Below are 27,633 nucleotides of genomic sequence, written 5' to 3' on the forward strand. Positions count from 1 at the left end.
GGGAACCCTGGCCGCCTCCCTGGAATTAACCAAGTCACCAAAATCTCTACCATTTCCTGAGAACTTTCTCCCTCTATCTGCCTGTTTCTGTGACCCATATCATCGGGCTGAGATTTCCAAGCATGGGGAGATGTTTTTTCCTGCAGAGAAACACCACGCGTAGTGAGGACTCTTACTCTGTCCTTAGCTCTGCCTGGTTTGCTGGGGGCCTGATATCACAACACAGGGTAACATTTTGAAAAGCAACAGGTAGTGGGAGCATAAATTGTATGTAGTATTCGTGCTGTGTCCCTTCATCCGTCTGGGCAAGGTTCTGCAATGTTCCCCTCCCCACCAGCCAGTGCCAGGCCCAGCCCAGACCCCAAATGGACCCCCTGCATTGTGCCAGTCCCAGCTCTGCCCTGGCCAGCGAGAGGCCTCTGACAGAGCCCCCCCCCGGCCTAGCGCCCACAATAGAGTCTCCCGCACGTCACTGTGCCAGCCCAGTCCCTTTTCCGGCCAGCGCAGGGCCTGGCCTATACACTTTGGATGTGCATTACGCCAAGTTTCTCTCTAGAACTTTCTTCCAGACCAACTTCCGCTTGCAAGTGGAGCTGCAAACAGGGCCTCTGGTCTCACTGATGGTCAATAGGACATCAGTTCCTCAGACACCTGGGCACGCTGGAAAATCTTACCCAGCATCCGTCTCTGTCCCCTGCGGCAGAGTGAGAACCCCCCTTTCTCTCCCCCTTTGCTGCTTTAAAGCCTTTCAGACAAGGAGCCTTCAGTGCTGCGTTTATTCACCTGGGTGCTTTTCTTCTTCAGCAAACAGCTAGAACCCCGCAGGGCAGCATTCTTGATCTGCAAGCATTCACGTACCCCTTTTGGGACTTGGGCCGTATAGACGTACCCCTCTCCCAATGCCTAGCTCCTGATTTTTCGTCGTTTATTTTTTGCCGGGTACCCTTGAAACAGTGGTGCGCAGCACACTTTGGGAAATGCGGCTGTAGGGCTCTGCTCTGCTCTTTTCACCCTGTGGGTGTCTCATCCCGGTGTGCCACAGCTCTGCCAGATGCCTGCAGGGGCTGCAGGCTTCACTCATCAGTGTTCCTTCGCAGGTCTCTGGTGGAGGCTTAGAAGCTGGGGACTGTGGTTACAGTGATTGACTCTGAAGAGCATAAAGTTTAATGGCAGCTGGGGGCTGACTCTCTTTGCTCCTGGCTCTGTCAAGCGCTCTGTGCTTCCAGTCCCACCCTCACTCCCTAGCCCTTATCCTCCTCGGTATATTGACACTGCAAAAAATATTTCCGTGCTGCCTGGGCCTCATTGCTCAACGGAGGAGGTTAAGGAGACTGGGCTGAGGCAGAGCAGTTAATTAGTTAACTGTTAATTAGTTTAGGAATTAAAACTAATTAGACAATAACTTTTAAAGTGGCGTTCAGGCTGAGCGCGTATATTGGCAGTTTAGGTTAAATCACATGATAGGGAGGTTGTAATTAGCACAAAACCAAGAGTTAGAAACCCAGGAGGTACACAGGTAGGATTACATTTAATGCTAGTCCTAATGTCTTAAGGTCTGACGTGGCGCTAGGGCACCAAACATTCTCTCAGCCCCCTTTGCGCCGCTTCACGCAAATCTTGGGCCGTGCACAGCATGCCGCTCGTAGAGCAGGCTTAACAGTTGTTTCTCCCTGTTACTCTTCGTAACTGAAATTCCTCCTTCAGCAGAAACTGCAAGGCTGCCCCGTAGTGATGATTAATGCAGTTGAGCCGTTAGCGGCCCAGCCCAGATTAAACTGATTTAAAAGACATTGGATGGTGTAACAAAGGGCAAAGTTAAGGCTGCTGCCCTGACATACTTCATCCCATTTGGATTTATTTTAAAGTTTAACTGAACTGCAAGGGCAGTGCATAAATTCCCCCTTTGGGGCCTCCGCCCCCTATGTCCTGACCCCTTCTGCCAGAGACCCTGCCCCTTTCACCCGCTGGAGTTCTGGGGGTCCCTGCTGTGGCTGAAGGAGTCCTGGGCAAATCCCACCCCCGCCCCGATCACTGGCTGCCCACCTCAACTGCTCCAAGCTGCTGGCTGGCCTGGCTTAGCTACACCAGCTGCTGGCCTGGCCTGGCCTGACCTGATGTGTTAGTCCAACACGCTGGCCCAACGCACCAGCCCAGCTCTGGGAGTGAGGCAGGGTGAGGGCAGGGAACCTGTGGATTATGGGCATGGCCATGGCCTGAGTTAGGAGGGGCTTCACCTCCTCCAGCCTATTATACCTGCTGCCCATGCTGAACTCTGAATTTCATTGGTTTATATGCTTGGTTTGGGGCTAATTACCCAAATTATTGGGGATTTTTAACAATATTGTGGAGGCGCTTTCATATGGGCCAGCAATTGTCTGCTGCCTAGCTCTTGCTGAGAGGTTCTAGATGAAGTTAGTTTCTCCTTCTGGTGTCAGTATGGTAAGGTTTCCTCTTGCATCCTGATCCGCTTCTATAGCTTCAAACAAAGACTTGAAATTTCCAGCGCCAAATCCCTACATAAGGGAAGAAAAGAACCGGAGCTGGTATAAGGACCTGGCAAGCGAATCCATTACTTCCAGAGGCCCAGGAGTAGAAGAAGCAGCCACAAGAGGTTTATGTACCATGGGACATCCTTCCCTAATGACACACAACATTACCGGGTGCCCTGGTGGACTAGGACTGGGACCTGAAGCCAGGAACTTTTCAGTCCTCAATGTATTTCTGCCGCTGACAACTGCAGTGGTGATCTAATGGCTCTTTGTGGCTGTTCAGGCCCTGGGAGGAGTGGGGACAGAGTGCAAATCGGGTGATTTGTGGCACTCTGAAAGTGCTGGGTGGGAGGGGAAAGAGCAAGAAGAATGGGGCTCCTGTGCCCCAGTGAGGGAGAGCTCATGGGGGGAGAGAGGGAGACAGGAGTCCAGAGCTGCAGGCGGAGCCCCAGTGGGCCATGGGTTGCTGCGCCCCACTGAGATGAAGGAGGGCTGCACATGTGGCCCTCTGACTATGCTTGGTTGCCCATCACTGCTCTAGGGAATCAAGTCTCTGCAGCAGCTTTTGCATCAATCACAACTTTAAGATTCTCAAAGCAAAATTGCTGGCTGGTCACACGGACATGAAACAGAGCGAAAATGGCACCAGGAGCTCATCCTTCCTTCCTACCAATGGTTTTTGGTCCAGCTCCATTTTTAAAATTCTAATGAAAAATCTTAACATTTTCTGTTAAAATCCGCCAGGAACAAACCTCTCGAGACCCAAATACCCAACAAACCTGATGATTGTGGCGCTGTATGACCTCCAGAAAGACAGTGGGTCTGTCCTGAACGGGTTTGGTGAAGATCTGGAGCAGGTACCCTTTCTCATCGAAGTCAACTAAGATTTTCAGTTCCTTGGAAAGAAAAACAATAAAACCAGGGGGTTGGAGAATTGCGAGATGCTGGAAGCTAGTGCTAAAGACCTGGCCAATCCACTTGAATCTCTCACCAGTATCGTGAAAAGTTTTTTTGATATATGGTTTGCAACCAGGCTGGATGAATTGTCATATCAGGAAGTTTGATACTTTAGGGTCTTTAGCTTATGTCTACACTACAGAGTTATTCAGGAACGGCTTATTCTGGAGTTGTTATTCCAAAATAAACTATTCGGAATACTACGTCTACACTACAAGGAAGCCCCCAGATAAATGAAACTTATTCTGAAACAGCATGTCCCCACACAATGGAGCCTATGACAACACAGCCGAGTTATTTTTGGAATAAGCTATTCTTAAATAAGCTATTAGTTCAAAATATCTAAGCTATTAGTTATATTAGTTATCTAAGCAATTTTTGGAATAAGCTATTAGTTCAAAATATCTATTCCAGAATAGGGCTGTGTAGACAGGAAATAGGGGCTATTTCGGAATAAGCTATTCAAGAAATAGCCCCTATTTCCTGTCTACACAGGCCTATTCTGGAATAGATATTTTGAACTAAGCACTATTTCTTGTGGAAAGAGGTTCATGAAATTCTAAAGCCACGTCTACACGTGCCGGCTACTTCGAAGTAGCCACGCCAACTTTGAAATAGTGTCCGCCCTGTGACCCTGTCTGCAGCTGTTCCTGGCACCCGTATTTCGATGTGGGCCGCTTTGGTGTGTAGACGCCCCCCTGCAGCACCTACTTCAATGCGGTGCTGCCCAACATCAACGTTGAATGTCGATGGCACCAGCCCTGGAGGACATGTAGACTCTATTCATCGAAATACCTTATTTCGATTTCGCTACATCGAAATAAGCTATTTCGATGTTGCACACACGTGTAGATGTAGCTTAAATAAGCTGTCCACTATTTTGAAATTGTTTTGAAATAGCGGTTGCATCATGAAGACACTTGCAAAATTATTTGCAATAGCCGCCGTTATTCCAAAACAACACAGCTGTGTAGACACACCTGTAGTGATTATAATTTAAAGACAATAATGTTTTGGTATATGCCAGTTTGTGGAGTGAGACTGTGTTATCCAAAATTCTGTCTACAGTTTCAGATGGATGCATTAATCTCCACTTTCTGCCTTCCTTCCTAAAGAACTGTCATGTCACCGGGTCGTTAAAACAACAGCTATGATCTGGCCCAGGAGCAGCCGCATTCTAGTGGTGAGTACAGAAAACAAGGATATATTTTCATAAGAAACAGAGAGATTTTGAGCGTAGGGAATTTTTTTTTTTTTTTTTTTTGTGGGGGACTGTTTGAGGCACTCCATAGGCCAGAATAGCTAATACCCTCATGCTTAGGGCATTCACAGGGATATGGGGGAGAGAGATTCATGTCCCTGTTCCAGCCATCCTGGATCTGAGAAGCTTTCTGACAAAATGATTGTGGACACTGGTTCATTTTTGCAAACCATTTCAGTTTTGACAAATGGATGTATTCCAACAACAAAAAGCCCACCCTGCTCAAGCGGTGAGGGAAGAGATGGCTTTCGGCAGAGTGTTAGTGCAATGCCAAAGATTGCACCATTCTGTTCATCTGTGCCTGGGGAACCAGACTCACCTCCAGTTGGTCAATGTTTTCCTTAACCTTGATTTTGGCAGATTTTAGCCTCTCTCGCAGTTGCTGGTAGTAAGTGGATGGGACTGTCATAAACTCCATGCCCCGTTCTTTCAGGTTTATGACCTGTGGCACAAGAGCAAGAGATGTTCAAGTGGTCCGGGTGATTTGCTCAACCTCTCCCCACCCTAACATAGATGCTGCTGGCTCAGGGCTTTGGTTGTGGACATGCCAGCAGCTGGTGGGAGGAGTTTGGAAGCAGGTCAAGTGGAGCTCATCCTGCATGGAGCACTTGATGGCTGGCCCCAATCAAAACCAATGTGCAACCCTCTGAGGTCAGTCCTTGTACAAGTTCTGAACACCACTACATAGCTGTCTGTCTGCATGGGGGCTGCAATGGAACCTGCCTTTAGAGCAGCACTTACACGTTGTTAAAAAATGAACGGGAACACCCACAATGATTTTACAGGGGAAGAGGTTAAAGGGTCACATTAGAAGTCTGCTGAATTCCTGGCAATAGGCAGAGAGACACTACAGGCTTCATCTCTCTGGTCTGGTGCCCTCAGCGCCTGAACAGTCCTAGACTAGGGATTTTGCTGGACCAGTGGAGGTCAGTTCCTGCTAACCTCTGGCTGCATTCCCAGGATCTCCTGCTGGTCGCTTTTTGGACTCCAATCTTGGCCTTCCTGGCCCCTGGTCCTCAGCCCTCACCATGAGCCAGCACTCTCTGGCCCCAGCGGCAGCTCCTTGACCCCACCATGGCCTGGTTGGATGTTGCCGTCCCCCCTGGCTGGCTCAGATGTGGCTGCCAGGCCAGGCCAGGCCAAGGCTCCCAGCCCCCAACTCTCAGAGTTCCCAGGCTTTCTGATCCACCAGCATCCGTGGTCATGTTGGACCATGGATACTGCTGGACCACAGTCATGAATTTTAGAAGTTCAAACTGTACAAGAGCCTAGTTGCTGCTAAGACTGCTCTGCTGCAGTCCAGCTGATCTGAGTTCTAGATGGACAGCACGGATGGCACCAGGAGATATCCTGAGGTTTATCAACAAGATTCTGTGTGTATAAGTGCTCAGTATTCCCAACCACACTGTGCATGTGAGGGAGAGAGAGCAAGAGGGAAGTAGTGCTGGTGACAAAGCTCAGATCAGCAGGCCTGGACTTTCTCATCCTGTGCGTATGGACAGACAAGCACAGCAAGCATGGTGGTAACAAGCACCTCTCCACCAAGCACCCTGCCAATTTGCTTCAGTCTTGACCTGGACATACCACCGCCAAAGGCAAGGCCTCGTCGGCCAGCCTCTGGCTTCTCTGCTGCGGCTGCTGCTATGGGGGACATACAGTGTCAGTTGAGATGGGGCTTTTGTAATGCGGGTGCTGAGCTGATACCCGCCAAACTCCTTTCACAGGGAGCCACCGAGGAGATGAAAGTTTTTCCAGCCCAGGCAGGCGGAAGGATGCACAAAAGCCATTCAAAATAATTATAATAATGAGGTGGGTAAGGCAATATCTTTTCTTGGGCCAACTTCCTTGGGTAGAAGAGACAAGCTTCCAAGCTTACCCAGAGCTCTTCTTCAGGTCTGGGAAAGGTGCTCAGAGTGTCACAGCTAAATGTAAGGTGGAACAGACTGTTAAGCCTAAGGAGTTTACAAGTGTTGTGAGAGCCCATTCAAGGTGAAGGGGGTGGTTAACCTCTTTGCACCCTAAGCACAAAGGAGGGTTCGTGGGTGAGCTGTGAACCACCATTGCTGAAGCAAGTAAGCAAAGCCCTTGGAAACGGCTTTAAAAACATTTGCTGTCACCGGTTAACTCTGCCTTTGTGAATGAGCCTGTTTCTGTTTGCTGTGCAATAGCTCACAGCAAATGAAGGGCACTGCTACATACAGCGACTTTCCAAGTTTGGGCAACCTGCAGATTTCTTTTACTCATTGCCAAACTTACAGCAGTAATAATGTTGGAGGTATTCAGTGCAATGTGCTGGACCCCAGCTCCTCCATAGTATTCAACGTATTCCTATCAAAAAACAAACACACACAATTAATTCAGGGATATTTTTTTTTTGGCTCTGGTTCAACTCCCGCCTAATTTCTAAGTTGCTTTTATGCTTAGAAACAAACAGAAGCAAATGCAGTCGCAGCTTGGACCACGGTCTTGCCCCCTGGTCCACCCATAAAAATAGAAAATTAAACTCACAGGTTTTTTAATAGTGAAATACGAGGACTAGACTGTGAGTCTTAGGACAACGAAGTCTGAGCACAAGCAGCTTCCCTGTTTGTCTAAAGGTCCCTTGCTCTGTTAAGACAGATTTGTTGGATAAGAAAGGGCAATGTTCACCGAGTCATGTTTCCATCCACAGCTGCAGATTCTCATCCCGAGATAACTTCACTGGGACATTGCCATCTCGTGTAATCACCAGGAGCTAACTGACGAGCCCTCCTGACCCCTGAGATTAGGAGCTGGCCTTGAGCAGCTGTTATCTTGTGTTTCTGTGTGAAGCTCTGCGCATGAGGACAGCCCTTAGGTGGACATAACCAACCTGAGGCAGACAGCAGCATTCCCTGTCAGCTGAGCACTTGGGCGGCCACCCAAGAGAGACTCAGGTGACGCCCAGCTGATTAGCAGAGCGCCCACAGCTACGCACAGCTGGCAGTGGACGTGTTTTTATTAGCGGTGTACATCCGCACATGCTATGTTGCACATAAAATGTGTTCAACACATGGATAGAAAAAATGAGAGAACATTGGTCAAGACCCAAGTTTCATGAGTATTTACCTGAATCTGGGATTTTTTCTTGCCCATTGCCGGTTCATTTATGGGCATTTTTATAGTCTCTTCATAGTTGGCGACCACAATGGACCGGAGAGCGCTGAACTCTGTGTGTAGCTGTTTATCATCCACTGACCAGAACCGATGAAACAGAAGGTTCTTCTGGTACCTGATCGGGCACAGAAACGGCAAAGTTCATTCCCCTGCCAGAAATCACATGGCTTCTGAGAGCCTGGAATTCAGCACCAGTGAGTTTTTATCACTAGATTAGGAAAGTAAAGAGGATAATTGCCCCCTCATTGCCAGGGTTAACCCATGAAACTCTTCTGCTTTAACAGGGCTGCATATTGACAGGGCAACCCATCCTTGCCACCATGTCATCGCACCTCTTGAAATCAATGGGCGGTGCTGGCAAGCCTGAATTGGACCTACTCAAAACAACTTCCATTTATATTCTCTCTGCCTTTTGCTGTTGTGACTCACTTCAGTGGCTTTACATGTGACTGACTCAGGCCTGGGATGCACCACCTGATAATGGTCAGGTAAATAAACTTACGCCTTACTTTATCGTCACTCTCTCGGGAATTGGGGAAGAGAGTGGAGAGTTACATTTAGGATGAGTTTTTCAGCTACTTGCTGGGTTTGCTGGGAGTCACATTTTATTGTGGTTGGTGATTGTCTTTCTTTGAGTCACTCTGTCATTGGCTGTTGGTTCCTTTTGCTATGAAGTTTACCTTTTTCTTCAGAATGTCTTCTGACACATCCAGCAAGAGCGGAAATAAATAAATAAGCCAAATGCAGAAGGGCAGTAGCCTAAGAGACGAAATACTTAGGTTCACTCTGACACAGGCTTCCTGAGTGACCTCAGGTAAATCCCTTTGGGCTTGTCGACATCCTGCGGCAGAGGAGGCCAGTGAGACGTGATTTGTTAAGTGCACTAACACGTTACGCTCTAATCACACCATGTAACTCCTACTGGTGTGCTGTAGAAAGAACCTCATTCAATCATTAACATGGGCTGTGTGAACTAGGTTCCTTTCACACCACACCAGCTGGGGCTACATAGGGCAGTCAGGTAGGGTGACCGCACTGCCAAATGGCAATTACGGCGCACCGGCCTCCAGGGATGGGGGGGCTGCTGTTCCATGTCAGGGTTCCTCAGTCAGGGGGACAGCTGCCCCACACTGAGGCACCAGGCCTGGAGGCTCCATGGCATCCTGATGAGGGGGAGCAGAGGATGGGGGCTCCATAACCTCCCAGCAGTGGGGAGCTCAAGGGCTTGAAGAGGCCACCTCATGGCAGAGCTCACTGGCAGTGGAGGCTGCTTCAGTGGGGTGCCAGGGAACGGGCCAGCTGCCCAGCAGAGGAGCTCCCTGGCAGCAGAGGCTGCTGCCTCAAGACAATGGGTGCCGGGGAACAGGAGGCCCACAAAATATGGAACAATTAGCACATTTTCTTAAAAAAAGTTGGGATGCGTGTGAGCTTAAATAAGGGACTGTCCCAGGAAAAACGGGATGGATGGTCACCTTACAGTCAGAACACTTCACAAACCACACCTCTCTAACATGCTTTGCCAGCACTGGTTAGATCAGGCCTTTAAGGTCTTTCTGTACCTCAGGGCAGGTCCACAGTACAGGGTAAAGTCAACCTAAGGTACACAACTCCAGCTATGTGAATAGTAGAGGTGGGGGTCAACTGACCTCAGGTCAAATAGCTGTGGGGTCTCCACTGTGGGGGGCGGGGGGTCAACAGGAGTAACTCTCCCATCAACTTCTCCTACCCTTCTTGTTCTGGTGGCGTACACAAAAGAGTGCTCAGTGGTTGATTTAGCTGGTCTTCACTAGACCCATTAAATCAACCCCAGGGGGCTTGATCACTACACTGCTGATCTTCTAATAAGTATAGACATGATCTCAGATTCCCATCAGGACTATGGAGATACTAGCACTGCCCTGCCTCACACAGGTGTTGTGAGGATAAATACGTTATGTTGTGAAGCATTCTGAGTTCTGTTCACAATAAGTCCCTGATATAAGAGAGAGGTAGTATGAGGTAGACTCCAGATTTTGTAGCATTTAAACTGATGTGGTGATAACCCTTTTTTCCTAATGTGCAGGACAGTCAGTCAGTTGGCATGTAATGTAGCACACCTTATCCAGAGCCAGGTTCTTAACTCCTCAGCTCATCCCCGAATAAATCATTTTGTTAGTCTTTAAAGTGTTACATTGCTGCTGCTTTGTTTTCCTCCCATCCCAGTCATTTTATCACCCTTATAAAAATTAAATACCGTGTAGTCAGAATTAAACACGATCATGTTTCCAAAACGTAGAAACTTGAGCTAGAGGCATGGACAGTGTTTTCTTCACTTTTTGTTCTGCATTAAGCATCTTGTAATCTCTAGTTTCTACAGGGGGTACGCACATAACACGGCTGAAGTCTCAAGCCTTAGGGTAGGTCTACACTAGACCTGAAAGTCAATCTTAGATATGATATATGCAATTCCAGTGACAACAATTGCGTGGCTGGAATCGATGTATCTAAGATCGATTCACCAGGCCGTCCTCACAGAGGGAGGTTGATGGGACACAGTTGCCCATCAACCTCCCTTTCTCCTCACAACAATGAGATGTACCAGGGCTGACTGTTGACCTGATGGTTCAATTTAGCGTGTAACCACTAGGTGTGCTAAATCGAACCCCAGAAGATCAACCCTGACTGGGTCCATCTTCTGGTAAGTATAGACATATCCTAAAATATACAATCCCATCATCTTCAAATCAACCATATCCAAAGCAGGCAGCTGCTATACTAGTTCTGAGCAAGGATCAAATTCTGCCCTGGCCATCACCCAGGGAGGTCAGGGATGCTGCCAAATGCTTCTGCTGCTGCCCAAATCCTGCCTGTCCAGGTAGAACCCCATGAGAAGGGAATGGTGGAGTTGCAGCTGATATTCACTAATGTTCCTATGAAAGAAATCCGCGTGTGCTCCATAAGAGCGCAGTCTGCAGACAGGGGGCTTAGCTAGCCGATCGTACTCCCCTTACTCCCACAGCACACTGGCTGGCTCTTGCACCCTCGGGAGCCATGCTGGAATACAGCCCCGCTCCCATGAAAGCCAGGGTATATCCCCCGAAAAGAACTGACCATTCTGTGCCATGTCTGTCAGCTAGACAGCTGTGTTACCCTAATAAATAGCATGTTAAGCAGCAACTTAAATTCCTGATCAGTGTTATTAACAGAGAATTGCTCGAGTGGCTCTCTTTTGAATGTTTTTTTTTTCCTGACTACTGCAGTTCTCACCATTCTGCTACAGAGACCATCTGAAGATCTGGCTGGTTCCCCACTACGTGGTCAATGAAACTCAGCTTGCCGCTTGGTCTGGGAAAGAAACACCAGGTCAGTTTTCATTCAAAAAGCAGCTGGCGTTGACGCATGTCGTGACAGCTCTTAAAATACAACCAGGGCCATCCAAGCTGATGCCAGTTAGAAGGAACCAGAGTCCCACTGAGGTTTGCTCTTCTGCTTCTAATGCACATCACCCACTCTGGGCCAAAGAGACAAAATACAACTAAAACTCTTGGCCAGTTGTCCCTGGGGGACATTTCCTCCTGACTCCGGAGATGGGTACAAACACAACTGCTTGCACTGTAATGGACGGTCCTGCTGGTTGCATGCTCACATGTGTGGTCATGTGCTGCCGTAAGGGGCAGGGGACTGGACTTCATGACCTCTCGAGGTCCCTTCCAGTTCTAGTAGTCTATGATTCGATATCAGTCCCTAGTGGCTGGGCTTTGGGAGAAGATTCCAGCAGCCACGCTGGGTTCTGAATTTTGCATTCCCTCTTCCCTGTGTCTTTAATAAGCCAAACCAGACTCCCGAATTCAGACACATGGCTCTTTTGGGTGGGGGTTGGGATCCAGAACTAGTGAATTTTGTGGATCAGGCCCTCAATGCACCCCAGTACACAGAAGGTCGGAGGGCTTCAGTTCGCAGATCAGTCTCCTCTACTAGACTGGGTTGGCTACAGAGCCTCCTTCCCAGGGAGATACACCAGAAATGGGTCTTCCAGATCCTTTAATGTACTGCCAGGACTGGCTATCGGGAGCTTAAGTTATGTTGCATATGGCTCCATCTAGTGGCTGAACTATATAATACAGTAACAGAGGGAAAGCCCTACTAGTCTATATACTATGAAAACAAAAAAGCAGTCAAGTAGCATTTTAAAGACTAACAAATTAATTTATTAGGTGAGCTTTCGTGGGACAGACCCATTTCCTCAGACCATAGCCAGACCAGAACAGACTCAATACTTAAGGCACGGAGACTGTTTTTGGTTCTGGTCTGGCTGTGGTCTGAGGAAGTGGGTCTGTCCCACGAAAGCTCACCTAATAAATTAGTTTGTTAGTCTTTAAAAAGCTACTAGGCTGCTTTTTTGTTTTCATATAATGCAGCTCAGCGTTCCATAATCAGGCCACTCTTAAGTCTTGATCGGGTTTCACTTTGTTTTCATACGCATCTGAGGCTAAGGCTGCGTCTACGCTACGAGATAAATTCAAATTTCAAGGCTTTAGCTCGATAGTTGAATTGGAATTTAGCGTCCCAGCCCTGCAAATAAAAAGGGCATCCATTATGAAAAAATCCCTTTGCCCATCACGTCGCACCGCGTCGGTCGCCATCGCATCCCATTGGCAGCAATTATCGACAGCCCTCCACTGTAATCGTGAGCACTCAGGATTGTGATCTGACCAGCACTTCTCAGGCTCACAAGAGAGCCCCAGCTTGGTCCCACCAGGAGATTCTGGATCTCATTGCCATTTGAGACCAATTGGTGGCGAAGAGATTTCGGGTGGCCAAGAGAAACACGGCAATCTGTGATCAGACAATGCATGAGATGGCTGCCTGAGGTTACTTCTGGGACTCTATGCAGTGCCGGGTGAAGGTTAAAGAACTCCATCAGGCCTATCAAAAAGTCTGGGAAGCCAACCAACAGTCGGGGCGGCTCCACAGACCCACCACCATTATCAACAGCTCCACATGCTTATGGGGAGCGACCGCACCAAGGAGCCCAGACTGACGTACGATACTTGTGGAGGCCTTGGTATGGATTCTGGGGTGAGCACGGAGAAGCAGCGTGGCCTGAAGGAAGACGGCAACAGAGAGGAGGAAAGCAGCAAAGAGCAGGGGGCAGAGGAAGTTGCTCCAGACAGCCCAGAGCTCTTCACCATAGACCTGGAACCGGGCCCCTCCACGGCATTCCCCTCCTTGCCAGGATCCTCCATGGTAGTCCTCTCCACGCCGGTCACCTCTGTACCAGTCCCCGAGCCCTCTGGAGCAAGCGGTTCTGATGAATATTTATTCTGCATATGAGAAGCGGGTTGGGGGTGGGTATAGCTATAGGGTTTTGCACAGGTACAGGTTTGCTCGCTGTGCCCCTCAGAACAGCGTGTTAGTGTTTCTTGGGATGGAGCGCTTCTTTTCGGAAATCTCCTCAAAGGTCTCATCCAGGCACTCGTATTTTTTTCACGGGCAGGCCTGACTTGTTGCAGCTACCATTGTAGCACACCTTGCCACACCGGGCAACCAGATAGCAATCTGGTGTCAGGCACCACATGGCATTTTAGCAAATTTTCCAGGCTTTTGGTCACACAGCAGGAGTAGCTGTTCCTTCTCCATATCTGTTAGTTTTAGGAGGCTGATGTCTTCTTTGGCAACCTGCGGAATTCACGTCCATTTTGTTTGTTTGTTTGTTTTTTTAACATGCTTCTTACCCCTTTTCATTGGCCTGCAGCAGCTGGTGGGTGCTCCATCACCCACCCCACAATATGGTTTGTAGGCTTTGCATGTCCCTTTCCAACCAGCATTTCTTTTCATTTTTCATGACACACCGCCCCTCCACCTGCCTGCGCCATGCTGCTGCTGGACTCTGCTGGGCATTTCCCCTCCCATGTCCCTTACCAAACCATTTGCAGCACTCCTGGGCACCACACGGCTGCTGGGCTCTGCTGTGCTTTTCCTCTCCCACGTCCCTTTACATCCAGCCTTTCCGTGGATATTTTTTTCTTTACATTATTTTTATTGTGCATTAAAGCCCCACATGCAGCCGTCCATTTGTCACTGCCACAGGACATCTGGCCAGGACACCTGGCGGCTGCTCCTGCTTTGCAGACCTTCCCATTCTCACCAAAAGAGGATAATTGCTTATAACTTACCATGTCCACAAAGCAATGTGCTGGAGATGTGATGGCAAGTGAGGTATTGTGAAATGCACGCTTACTGTCCCATCCTTAATAACCCACGTGTCCTTCAAAAGTATACTAGCACACAGAAAGACCCATTCATTGCACTTCAAAGCCCATTATGTGAATTGTATCTTAATTTTGACCTTCATTTTCCAGACCCAGTGCTCAGTGTTGCAGAGGAAATCAGGAGACGCAGGAAATGCAACCAGGATATGCTCCTGCAGCGCATGAAAGACACTCAGGGGCTACGTCTACACGTGCATGCTACATCGAAATAGCTTATTTCAATGTAGCGACGTCGAAATAGTCTATTTCGATGAATAACGTCTACACGTCCTCCAGGGCTGGCAACGTTGACGTTCAACTTCGACGTTGGGCAGCACCACATCGAAATAGGCTCTGTGAGGGAACGTCTACACGCCAAAGTAGCACACATCGAAATAAGGGTGCCAGAAACAGCTGCAGACAGGGTCACAGGGCAGACTCAACAGCCAGCCGCTCCCTTAAAGGGCCCCTCCCAGACACAGTTGCACTAAACAACACAAGATCCACAGAGCCGACAACTGGTTGCAGACCCTGTGCATGCAGCATAGATCCCCAGCTGCCGCAGCAGCAGCCAGAAGCCCTGGGCTAAGGGCTACTGCACACGGTGACCATAGAGCCCTGCAGGGGCTGGAGAGAGAGCATCTCTCAACCCCTCAGCTGATGGCCACCATGGCGGACCCCCCTATTTCGATGTTGCGGGACGCGGATCGTCTACACGTGCCCTACTTCGATGTTCAGCTTCGAAGTAGGGCGCTATTCCCATCCCCTCATGGGGTTAGCGACTTCGACGTCTCGCCACCTAACGTCGATTTCAACTTTGAAATAGCACCCAACACGTGTAGCCGTGACGGGTGCTATTTTGAAGTTGGCGCCGCTACTCCGAAGTAGCGTGCACGTGTAGATGCGGCCAGGGAGAGCAGAAGAACTTGACAAAGCACACCGCTCAGTGGCGTCACAACACAGCTGAGTGGCGTCAGAGTCAAGTAAACTTTAAGGAGAGAATGCTTGACCTGCAGCAGCACCAATTGTCAAAGATGAATGAGGCTGCGGCAAAGCACACTGAGGCCTCAGCAAAGCTCATAAAAGCTGTTACTGAGCAGACGGAGATCCTGCGCTCTCTGCCTCAGTTGCAGAGGGACTCCCAACGCTCTTTTTTCAGTGGAAGGGGGGTTAAGTTAATAAATAAACTGTGCAGTAACTTCAGCGCCCCCCCACCCACCCCTGCCCACTCGGTTCCCTCAGCTGCACCTCTGTTGCGGACAAGGGAATTTCACTGTCCAGCTGCACTCATCCTCGCTTCACCTGCCCATTTTGATTTGTTTCACACACACCCCCCCGGCAGGACAAGAAATCACACTGAGCTCAAAGGAATGATTTTATTTGAGGGGAGGAGAGGTGTAAGTGGCCAGGAAAAGAAGCCTTCTCAAGGGTACCTAAATAGCCTTTTGCAATGGCCCTTGGGGATGGAGCATTACAGATCAGTCATAAAGCTGTTTTTTAAAGCGTCCCTTATTGCTGCAGCCTGAGCGTGGCTCCTGGTGGATGGTAGGGTAGACAGCTGTGAGTAAGCCTGCCTATTGCGGCTGCTTCAGAATTCCAGGTAGATGGGAAAGTGTCCCAATTTGGTGCACATATGTTATGCAAAAGAGCACACTCTGTAATAACAGTCAGAAATTAGCTTCAGAAACGTCCAAACAGGTCAATAAACATCTGAACCTCACTTTCAAACAGCCAAAGGCGCATTCCGCAATCATTCTGCACTTGCTTAATCTGTAATTAAAGTTTTCCTGGCTGGTGTCCAGGGCTCCTGTGCAGGGTTTCATCAGGCAGGGAAACAGAGAGTAAGCAAGGTCGCCCAGTATAACAATGGGCATCTCCACGTCGCCAATCTTGATTTTTCCGATCAGGGAAAAAAGTCCCATCCAGAAGCTTTTGGTACAGTCCTGAATTCTGGAATATGCGCGCATTGTGAACCCCCCCGATCAGCCAACACTGATGTTGGTAAAATGGCCTTTGTGATCTACTAACCCCTGCTTGACCATGGAGTTAACCCTTCTGATTGACCCTTCTGATTAATATACTCCAAGGCCAGGTGGGATGAGGCCATAATGGGGATGTGCATGCCATCTATTGCCTCACCGCAGTTAGGAAAGCCATCCACTATGGCCTGTACATCTCCCAGGGTCACAGTCTTACTGAGAAGATGCTGACAGATTGCATGGGCCTCTTTCATCATCAAAGACCCCCCACTGTAGATCTGCCCACCCTAGTAACTGTCGAGGGTTGCAAACTTCCACAGGGCAATTGCCACTCACGTCTGTATCATTAAAGCCTGCCTCATTTTGGTGTTGCTGTGCTTCAGGGTGGGCAGCAGCACATTGCAAAGTTCCATACAGATGGACTTGCGCATGCAAAAGTTCTGCACCCACTGCTGGTTGTCCCACGACTCCAAAACGATGTGATCCCACCAGTGTGTGCTGGTCTCTCGAGTCCAAAAACGCCACTCAGCGGTCATCAATGCATTCATGGCAGCCACCAGCTCTGCGGTCTTGGACCGCAGTTGGCACAATTGCTGTTCCAAAATATCCTCTCATCATCGTCAGCAGCAGCAGCATTGAGCTCTGGAATTGAAGTATAAATTGTGTGACAGCCGTTGTGGTTTTTGAAACGATCTGTGCTATGAGTTGGAGTGTGCGTGGCTCCATGCTTGTGCTGGAATGCTGCAGCAGGAAATGGCGCAATCTCCAGTTCTTTTTTTTCGTGCGGTTAGTGATGCACTGAATTCTGCGATAGCGCTTGGCATTCTGGAATTCCAACATGGAACACCCACAAGCAACCGGGGCTAAGGCACTGTGGGATAGGTACCCACAATGCAGTGCTCACACTGTCGAACTTGCATGGGCCAATGAGGACATGGAGATTCGACACAGAGAAAAGGTGGGTCAAATTTCAAGAAGCTTTGTGGACACTTTATTTGAATTCATAATATCGAGATTAAGTGTTCAAATTTATTATATCAATTTTATCTCATAGTGTAGATGCAGCCTGAAAGTCCATGCCTACTTGGGAAGTGACCAACCCCAGTGGAAAAAACAGAAGTAGTTTGCAAGAGACTATGCAAAGCAGGATGCTGGAGTTCAACACAGATCTTGCTAGAGCTTACAGCTATTGAATATGGACAGCCCAGCCTCTGAACCTTTCCCTGGACCATGCAAAGGTCTGAACCTCCATTCCTTGCTCAGCAAAGCCAGTGGGAGTTTTCCGTGAGTAAGAACTGCTACATCAAGCCCTGTACAATGTACTTACAGCTTTAGTAGCAGTGGGTCTTTGAAGAGAGGAGGCTGAAAACCAGGTAAGAAGAGTCCTTTGTAGTTGATATTTTCTATTAACGTGTGCGTTGTGTCTCCATACTGGAAGGGGAGAAAATGGTCAACATGGCAAATATTGTTCCTCTCCGAGGATTCTGCGATAATCCAATAACTGTGGAATAAGCATTTGGACCTGCAAAATGCTGCAGGTTCTGATATGGTCCAATGAAACTTTTTGCCTTCTAGCTCCACATTGCCAGGAGTGCCTAATGCCAGAGCCTGGAGAGAGGCCATTCAGTTGCCATTTATGGCCAGGCTGGGAAATGCAAGGGCTGGAAATCTGACAAAGCAGCCAATCCTGAGATTTGCAGACCCAAGATATTCAGAGGAGCTTCCAACCTATTGGATTCTTATTAAGCCTAGCCTGAACTTGGAACTCTTTCCAGTTCCCCAAGCATGACCACTGGCTCGCCATGGACAGGTTCCAAGGAAGTTAGAATATATTTTGAAATGTCCCATGTGTCCCTAGCTTCCTGTGGTGGATGTGCTCCAGAAGGGAGGTGTAGGGAACTATATGGGCCTCAGTTGACCTGGAGCCAAGAAACTCAGCTTAGCCTGCACTATGCCTGAAGTTAGACAGATCTTTTGCTGAAAGGGAGCAGGTAAAGGTGGCCTTAGGCCACCTCCAGGAGTCTGGAGTGCTCAAGGGGCTGTCACAACCTCAGTATACACTAAAGCAGCCCCTGTGGCTGCTCTCACTTGCAACAGCTACCTTGAGGCACCCATGGGCTGCTGTAAAGACCACGATGGTTGATGCACACCAGCCACTTAATAAGAGCCATGGTAGAGGGGCAGCAAAGCAGACTGGAACTGAGGCCTGGAAGCTCAATTCTGCAGCATTTGATGGCAAGTGTCTGTGCAGCTGATGGATTTCCCATCTCACCCAAGTGTGATTAGTGATTGTGCAACCCCCACCCCTCCAGCCCAGAACATTGCAGATGATGGGACAGCAGCAGCTCTCTCCTCATGCTTACCGTCCGGATGACAGCAAATTTCACTCTCCCGTATTTGTCTTCCTCTACCCAGGGCTCTCTCACTATCTCTGCCCCACGTTCTTTAGCTTTCTGTGAAAGACAACAGAGCACTGCAAGAATTGCCCTGCTGGGGCGGAACTACCCAGCCTGGTCTTCGGTCTCCAGGACTAGCCAAGGCTGGAAGCTTTAGGAGAAGACATACAGCATCTAACTCTATAGTATTGTTGGAGATGAGCCACAAACTGGAGAGACCCTGGATTGACTCTCCAATCCCCTGGGGCTGCTGCAGGGCTGGGAGTTAGAAGAAAATGCCTTTTATTGTAAAGGATGTTCATGTGACATGGAGCAACTGAGCCACAGCACACATGGGGCCTCCCAACGCTTTATCTGTGGAGTCTCTTTTCAGGGCAGAATACTACAGAATCCTTCCAAGCAAGTTCAGGTCCCCATAGAAGGACACTTCGGTGCATCATGTTCTGTGTTTCCCCGCGTCCATGTTTGCTTCAGTGCTGTAGCTGCAATTTTGCGCATGGTCAAGAGAGCCCCTCAAACTTTATAAGTGATTAAACTAACAGGAGCTGCATGGAGTACTTAACCCTACAAGACCTGGAGGTGTTAACCTGGATCGGGTTGGCAACTTCAATATCTGGTCCTGCCTCAGCACAGGGGAAGTAGATGACTTTCTCAGATCCCTTCCAGCCATTGCTTTGTATGATTTTTGCTTACATCCTTTACCTGCACAATTAAGGCACAATCCTCGACTTCAAATGCAACATCTTTTACGCCATCTCCATGCTTCACCAAGTGCTCTCCCATTTCTGTGAGAAGGGAAAGACAACATGTGTGTGAGCCGAGGGACTTTTCATTTGCTGTGCCCAAGAGACAATCTGCAGAACTTGCTGGCAGCCAGTGATTGCGGCTGGGCTACTTGTCTCTGTTATGCTGCTCTGCCTTGCACGGCTCCTTCCTCTTGCTTAGATGCAGACGTGTGAAAACCAGTTTTCAAAGTTCACATTTATTTGGCAAGTGAGGATTGCATGTGGATGTAAAGGGTGTGAACTGCCAATGGATTGGCCTGGCTTAGTCCAGAGCAGGATTAGCCAGAGCCACTATTACTCCCTAGCCCTGACTCACTTGAGAATTCAAAGTCCCCTGCTCACAGAGAAGGAATGTGAGGCTACGGGAACTGATTCATGGCAGTTCCAGATGGGAATGGCTGGCTAGGCCTTCCTCCTCACTGCCCCCACCCTGCTGCCTTGTCTGCTGAAAGTGGCATGTCAACCCTTTGGGGGCCGAGACCTTCTCCTCTTAGCTGTACTGTCAGATGCCAGCAGAGCTTTAGATGCTGTAAAATAATCCTGCCCAATAACAGACCCTTACTGTGGGTGTGCCAGGGAGGAGGGTGTGTGCTTTCCGCAGGAGGGTGGCCTGGGACTTCACGGAGCAAGTCAGAAGACTAAAGAGGTGTGCAACCAACTAAAAGTATCAACTGGATTTGTTCCAGTTCAGAGCCACAGTGCTTTTTGTAACCCAATGAGATGAGACATCAATGAGAAGTCCTGCATCTGCATTAGAGATGCATCTGACGAAGCGGGTCTTTGCCCACGAAAGCTTATGCTGCAGTATCTCTTAGGCTATAAGGTGCCACAGGACTTCTCACTGTTTTTGCAGATACCTCTCTGAGATTTGCCACAATGCGACGAGAAGGGAAGGATTTCCAGCCACACAAGATCGAACCCTCTTTCCTTAAGAGCTCAGGTCTGTTCCAAAGGTACATGTTGAACCTCACTAATCTGGAACAACAAGAAGTCTTGTGGCACCTTATAGACTAACAGATATTTAACAGATCTCTTAGAAAATACCTGTTCATCTATAAGGTGCCACAGGACTTCTTGTTGTTCTCGAAGATACGGACTAACACGCCTACCTCTCTCTAATCTGGCACACTCCAGATCTGACCACTGCGGGATGAGAGAATTTGCCAGTCAATGTTGTCTAGCACATTATCAATATTGTCCATCAAACTTCCACTACTTACTGGGCTCTTAGAAGATACTTAGGGATAAATTACAGATAAATAACAGCACGGAACTTTGAGAGCCAGGACTGGTGGCTATAAACAAACTTTATGGGACCACAGGAAACTTGGCCACAGCCGTGATAAATGGTCATCTAACTAGTTAAAGTCATGCCAGACTAGGGATGCTGCCAAACGAGAGAGTTCTGGATTAGAGAGGTTCAACCTGTATTTGCAGCTACTGCGTCTTTGTGATCAGTCCTTTCGTGTAAACAGCGGGCAGAGGGAAATAGCTTGTGCCCCTTTTTACTTTCCACATGCAGCCCTTGCAGGACAGGGTAATAAATGGTCCTGTAAGAGCAAAGCAGGAAAGATGAGGGAAGTCTACTCGCTGTCGCCTTCAGTAGTGTTCCCTGTGCAGACTGCACCCCAGCAGGATCTGCTGCCTGCAGTCCGTCCTCATCCCCGATGATCATTTTCATTTACCTTTGTTTCCAGGATTGAGAGCAGATGAGAGGACAAATATGATCTAAGAATTAAGCAGAATATCGTAAGTTATTTACAGTCAGAGAGGGTCAGTGGGAGATCTGTGCAAAGGAGGGGTTTGCAGGATTGGACCCTAACGAGTAAATTGAAGACGTATATGTGTTTTTTATTTGTATAAATGCTAATGAACACTTCTAGCCAATATTCAGCCAGCTCTCATTTAAAACACCCCAGCATGTTTTGCATTGCTCTGTTACTGACTGAGATTTGGTCCTGCAATCCTGACTCGAGCAAAATGCCCACTGAAATTAATTGTTCAGCCTGAGGACAGGCAAGGAAAGAACGCAGGACTGGCTTACGAGAGACTGGAGATTAGAAGGTCCCTTTTGGGGCCAAGGATCAGAAAATTGTAAAAATGTCACCCTTCTGCCTGAAGGTGAGCCCTCAGCCTCAGTCCTAGCTGAGAAAGCAGACGTAACCAGTGCATCACCTCGCCGGACAGCACCATGTGAACGAGCTCGTCCAAATCGTTTCAGGGACGCTGAAGCAGTTTATTTGGAAGCCGTGGGACCAGCTGGAATTCAGATGCAACCAGTCTGTCTTTGCCAAGTCGAAAAGATAAGCACATCATGAAAATTAACTTGGGTGTACACCCCCTCCACTGTCCGGGGAAACTGAGGCATATGGGTTACATCACTTGGACAAACTAATAGGATGTCCACGTCAAAGCCAGGATTGGAGGCCCTGGTTCCTAGTCTGGTGCTGGGCCCTCAGACCAAATTCCTTCTCTCACCTGATTTAACCAAATGGAAACAACTTTATTATCCCCACAGCCACTAGCAGAGTAGGGACCTCACTCTTTTTATAGTGCCTTAAAGCATTCTTCTGCAAGCTTACCTTATCCTGCTTTATTACATGCGATACCACTTCTCTGCTGCCAGTTTCCAGGCCCTTGTAAGCCAGTTCTTCAAATCCCATTTTGTTACAATAAAAGGAGGCAGCCTTTGAAAGACACGAACACGTGTCAGGTTTCAAGGAAGGGATGGTTTGCTCACAACACGCATATCCATACCAGCACTCCCCAAAGCCCGGATAGACTTTCAGCCTCACTGACAGGTCCCAGTCGCTAGGGAACAGCTAGTGTACAATAGGATCTTGCTGCTGAATGAGTTGAAATATTGTGCTTAAAAAATAAAATCGAACATCCCTTTGCATCTAGGCCTCTAATATTGCATAAGCAAATCCTTGTGTGTGCTGCTGAATGGGATAACTATGCGCTGTGGGCATACCACAGCTGTTTTCAGGCTGTGGAGCTCTGGTGCTCTGCAGACCATATCTAAGGGATGTTTGAAAGGTTGTTGTTATCATAGACTAGTAGCTTTCAGCTACCCTTGAGGGTTTGCAGACTATGTCTAAGATTTCCAAAAAGGTCTGTACCTCCATTTGAAACTTTTTTGGGGGGTCCTCAATAGAGGTCCAGCTAATTTTTTACAAGGGCAGAATAAATTTTATGTGCACTAAGGCATGTGTGGATGTGCCCCACCAGTAGCAACATGCTGTCGGCTGCGTGAGGCCATGGGGGCTCTGCTCATCAGCTGGGCAGCCTCCAGATCTCTCCTGGGCAGCCACCCAAGTGCTCAGCTGACAGGGAATGCTGGTCACAACCCAGCTTTTTCACAGATTCAAGTTAAGTATTTCTGTACTGTGCAAAGCTTCAGTGTGCCAGACACAGTCCCATTCACACTGTTGTTTTCCAGGCCCTGACTAAGGCTGTCAGAGTGCCAGGCTGCCCCAGGTCTCTAACTGGGTAATGTTATGATTGGTCACGTTATGAGGATGGGTGGATACATGGCTACCAAAGATGGTCTTCTGTGGCCAGCTTGCTCATGGAAAGCACCTTCTAACGGCCAATCTGAAGTCCTGCAGCATATGATCCAGAAACTCTAGTTCAGGATCAATTGTCTTGGCAGCAAACTACTGGACAGGTTCTTAACTGCTTTGAGAGTCAGCCTAACCAGGCACTACAGGAAAAGTGTAGGATCCAAAAAGAACATACAACACGTGCAGTTGCCAGCTTTTTATGTGACATCTGTAATTGGCTCTGCCGATCGAGGGCTGGTTTAGTCGCTCAGCGACGGCCTCATGGAAGATGAGATGCATCAACTCCCACCTCAGCCCAAAAAGAACCGTCTATCATGAGGGCACATTGCAAGATGCAGTGGCTGGTAGGTGACTTGATGCTGTGAGCAGTGACATGACTACCGGCTCGGTCCTACAAACCCTTCCCGGGAAGCAGGAGGTACGGGGTACACCCCACATGCAACCGAGGAGATGGCAGCCACTGTGGGCTGTGTCACTCTCAGCACAGCTAGCCAGGGCCAGCAGCCATGAGCGAGGAGGAGGAAGGCTGGAAATGGGGAGTATGGGGTGGAGTGGTAGGGGCAAGGCTCCTCGGATCTGTTGCTTTTCCCGCAGTGTGGGAGTAAGGCTAGCGCTGAGGTCCAGGGAGGCAGGGGCCACCAGCTAACTCACAAGAGGTTGAGCAACTGTCCAGTCAATGCTGAGTAACACTCTGGATAGCCTGGGGTGGGGGTGCTCCTTCTGCATCCCCTAACCAGCTACACAACCCTCCGTCATGCCCAAACAAACACCCGCACACAGAGACTGGCAAAAGGCTGATGTCCCAGTTTGCCACGTGCCCTATGGTATGGGTACATTATGATTGACAGTTCCCTTTGCAAATGCATCCTCCGCATGACAAGGGCATGGCCTGGTCCCTACTCAGCAAGGGATTCAGTCTAGCTTGGTGTCCTACTCCTCTTGCACAGAAGCGTAGGAAAAAGTTCTGAGAGTGACTGCCTGAGAGACAGGCAGAATCTTGGACCCCACAGGCAGTGGTCACAGATCTCCATTGACCCCCAAACTGTGACGTTTGGGATTCTTTGTCTGGTTGTGTTAACTCGTTCTGTTTTCTTGGTATAAGCAATCTCCCCTGTGGGAAGGGCCCTGGTGAGGGCTCTTATGGTTTTCTGCAGTCTTTCCAACAGTGTGCAGCGATTCACACATTTTTTAATATTTTTCTGCACCTGCTAAGTAGGCTTAATCAGTTGGCTGGAAGAGAAAAGGCTCCAGTCCACTGTGAAAACCTTGCAGTCCATGACATGAAAAGGAGTCTGGCAGCAGAAGGGCAGGCCATAACGTGTGCTTACAAAATTTAACAGTGAAAGAAAAGGTTCTGTGACCTTTTAAAAAGAAATGGCTTATTGTGAAAGGGATGTTTCCCCTTTTAGTTGCAACCCAACCCAAACACTGCAACATCAGGCCAACACAGGAGAATTAGAAAGAGAAGCCAATTAGTAGCTGAGAAAAAAACATGAGTCAAATTGACTACCCTTTTCCAGGCTGAATGTAATTGAAAGTGAATTCAATCAGTGAGTGCATTCATCCCTCGCTAGACAAGAACAGCTGGTTCCCAACTTTCTGCTCGTAGGTGAAAACTCATAAGAGGGACACTAAATTCCCATTAAAATAGATGTAAAAGTCTCTGATTGGTTCCGAGTGCTCCTAACTCGGTGAAGGAGTGGCAGCACGTGGCGCTGCTTTTGAAAGATAAGTGAACCTTGGGTTTGGGGCGGGGGTTGGGGAATGTTAAAGGCTGGGGGCAGTTTGGAGCCAGAAGTGGGAGGGAGGGTTAAAACCTGGTGGCAGGTTGGATCCATGGGGCGGACAGGGGGCGTTAAGGCTGCAGCGAGTTCGGTCCATGGGGAGGCCGGGGTGTTAAGGCTGCAGTGGGTTGGATCCGTGGGGTGGGTCCAGGGGTCCAGGCTGCAGCGGATTGGGTCTGCAGGGCCGGTGGGGTGGTCAGGCTGCGTTGGTTTGGGTCTGCAGGGCTGGCAGGCGTTCAGGCTGCCAGGGGCAGGAGCCACGGGGAGCAGGGTAAAACTCAAATTAGTGTGGGGGTTCACTTGTCTAATGAACAAAGGTAGGTATATGTGTCCCTCGTTTTAGCAAGTACAGCACTTGTTTAACGAGGGATGTGTGTAAATGTAAGTGAACTTTCTCATATTCATTCCATGAACCTAAGTTGTTACTGAGAAAAAGAATCGGGTTTGTAAAATAGAGAGATTTCAACTTGCCAGTGTTGTTTTAACATGGAATGATGTATCTGCCGGTCCACAGTGAAGACTGATATCTTATCAGTGAGCAAACAAGACTGTCACATCTCAGTGACTCACAAAGGCCTGGAGATGGGGTCATGACAGTGGAAGCAGCAGAAACTATGTGCTTGGGGGTGAGGATCATATTATACCTATGCCACTGCAAATCTCTTCTGCAATTTTTCTTGTTTTAATTTATTTTGAATTTGAGTGTTCACTGCCATTGAAGAAGATGAATGTTTATATGCATGGCCACACAAATACACCCTGTCTACAGTGTAAACAGAACTGTCGCAAGATCACCAGAGCCAGCCGCTGGTGGAATTTTAACTGAATACAGAACCTCAGGAACAACCAGAAATCACATGGCTGACCCTCCCCTCCTGACAGCCAATAGCAAAGGCCGATTACAATATGTCCCTGCTCTTCAAACAATGATGGCGCACAAAAATGGTCAAACTCCCAAACCCCTGCAAGCACAGGAACACACGTGACTCTTATCTATATACCTGCTTAGCATTTCCAACCCAGAACGTGAGAGAGTGGAAGTGGAGAAATTTGCCTCCGTCAGGCTAAAAAGAACAAAAGAGGAGTTAATACGGACTTATTAGGTTTTGGATTTCATTTTAAAGCAATCTTTGTGCAACACTCTCAAGCTGACGCCATCAAGTATTTTAGCAAGAAGCAGTGGAAACACCTTAAGCCACCCCTAGATTGGTATAGTTAGAGAAACACGGTGTGATTGCACAATTATCCTTTGAAATAACGAAACTAGGTAAAGTACAAATCTGAGACTAGAGTATTATAAACTCTACACCCCAGAGAGCTGAAATTAACCAGGTGGGAAATAATTTCAGGCATTCCGACCTCACAGGTTTTCTGAAAAGTCCCTAGTGAGCTCGGATGGCTGCAGGGCACTGACCCCCAGAACACTGGACTTTGAAAAAGCCAGGGAGTGGGTAGGTTGTACATTTCAAGCCAAACAATTAATTTGTCTTCTAAACACGCACAAGTCATTTGCCTGAAAATAAAGCTTATTTATAATGTCTGGATGCCAGTCACAAGGGTAAATTGTGCGGATTAAATCACAGCACCCCATAAGCCTGCTCTGGAGGAAAAACACTCATGTGGTTGAGGGAGGTGCTAGTAAAATATTCACAAGCCAGGACGGAGGAAAGCTTGGGGAAAAAATCCATGAGTCACTTCCAGGGTGGTTCTTTCCCTTATGATTCTGGAAAATAATAGTTTTGGGTCCCCTGCGGAGAGAATACACAGCAGCCAGTCCATTCAGTCATGGCTTGGTCACTACTGGACACAAAAGACCCGATTCTGTTCTTCCAGGCTTGTAAAGCAGGAGTGCCTTCACTTGTCATGTAAAATCAGTTCCAGTGAGAACAGAATCAAGGCAATGGTATAATTCTTCTCTCCCTTACACTGATTATAATGCGGGCAGGGAGGGTGAGCTGGAGAGAGTAATAGAGAATAGACTTTGTTCTTTGGTAGAAACAACCTGCACAATGGTTTGGATCCAATACTAGTTTCTTAACTTTGTTACATTAAAGATTAATTCTTGTCAAAGAAAGCTCCTGTTCAACTGCAAATGTGGGTCCAAATCACAGCTGGGGAGTTTAACAAACTTTTTTTGAGCATTTTATAACATCATTTGGTCAAACACTACTTTAATAAACAGCCTTTCCTTCTTGCCTATGATTTGACACCTACTCTCTCTTGTTTTTGTCATTTTAATCACTATTAATTACCTGTGCATGCATTTTGTATAAAAGGTCATATATAAGGTAAACCTATGTTATATGGTATAGCATTTAATAATTAAACATAATTCTGTTGTACATATCAGTAGTCTAAAAATACACATTGAAAAAATTTTTTGAAAACAGTGAGAAATAATAGACTAAATCATGCTTATGTTTAGACTTTAAGAGTCAGATTTTAACTAGTAGATGTCAGTAATTTACATTTCTCCTTCCTCCCATCCAAAAAAAATGAAGAAAAGGGGCTTACATGATTCACTGCAATTTACAGAGAAGGAAAACGATAAATATAGGCTGTCTTTTGACACTATAACACTGGACCACGTCATGCTTTTAATCCTACCTAGCCAACAATGGATAAGAAAGTAATATTATCAGTGTTGCAGTAACGGTACCAGTCTTTCACTGATGGGAACATAAACCTATTCCATGCAATTGTGTTCTTACCTTTTCTCCTTTGTCTGTATAAGTTGTCTAAAGAGAGAGAATTAAAAAAAGAGAGAGACATCTTGACATTTCAAAAATGTGCATTCATCACCAGAAAACTATAATCGATCAGGTCAGTTTTTAGAAAATAAGCACTCAGAAGCGCTTTAAACAGATAAATTAAATAGTCCAGCTTTTCAAAGTACAAACCGTACTGTGAGGAGCCGTGCAGAAAAATCTATAGAAACACAGTGGAAATTTTACTTTTTTTACCCCCAGAATGCATTGGTAGCAAATTGGAAAAAAAAAAAAATCTCACCCTCACCATTTTTGTAACCTGGTTGAATGTGATTATGCCAAG

At 47.8% G+C, this 27,633-nt stretch overlaps 1 protein-coding gene across 3 annotated transcripts; it reads right to left on the reverse strand.

Moving 5' to 3' along the window:
* Window positions 1–767: 767 nt before the first annotated feature.
* On the reverse strand, window positions 768–27,633 carry HPD (4-hydroxyphenylpyruvate dioxygenase). 3 transcript variants are annotated; one of them, XM_075012955.1, is made up of 14 exons: window positions 27,598–27,633; window positions 27,294–27,320; window positions 25,584–25,646; window positions 21,815–21,919; window positions 20,918–20,960; window positions 19,150–19,232; window positions 18,415–18,504; window positions 17,379–17,482; window positions 11,089–11,166; window positions 7,795–7,957; window positions 6,964–7,035; window positions 5,027–5,149; window positions 3,269–3,385; window positions 768–2,513 (listed from the first exon to the last, which is right to left on the reverse strand). In XM_075012955.1, exons 1-14 carry the CDS (start codon window positions 27,598–27,600, stop codon window positions 2,403–2,405), a joined length of 1,182 nt encoding a protein of 393 aa, XP_074869056.1. In that variant the 5' UTR covers window positions 27,601–27,633; the 3' UTR covers window positions 768–2,402. The 3 variants fall into 3 exon arrangements, with proteins under 3 accessions (XP_074869056.1, XP_074869057.1, XP_074869058.1); XM_075012956.1 differs by lacking the exon at window positions 18,415–18,504; XM_075012957.1 differs by lacking the exons at window positions 21,815–21,919; window positions 25,584–25,646; window positions 27,294–27,320; window positions 27,598–27,633 and adding an exon at window positions 21,408–21,490.

Source organism: Carettochelys insculpta, chromosome 18, assembly GCF_033958435.1.
Source record: "Carettochelys insculpta isolate YL-2023 chromosome 18, ASM3395843v1, whole genome shotgun sequence".
In the NCBI taxonomy this organism is placed as follows: domain Eukaryota; kingdom Metazoa; phylum Chordata; order Testudines; family Carettochelyidae; genus Carettochelys; species Carettochelys insculpta.

Coding starts and splice junctions, on each gene's coding strand:
- HPD (XM_075012955.1), bottom strand. Junction 19,233..20,917: donor TCTCAATCCTGGAAACAAAG/GTAAATGAAAAT, acceptor CCCTTCTCACAG/AAATGGGAGAGCACTTGGTG. Junction 18,505..19,149: donor ATTGTGCCTTAATTGTGCAG/GTAAAGGATGTA, acceptor TGTCTTTCACAG/AAAGCTAAAGAACGTGGGGC.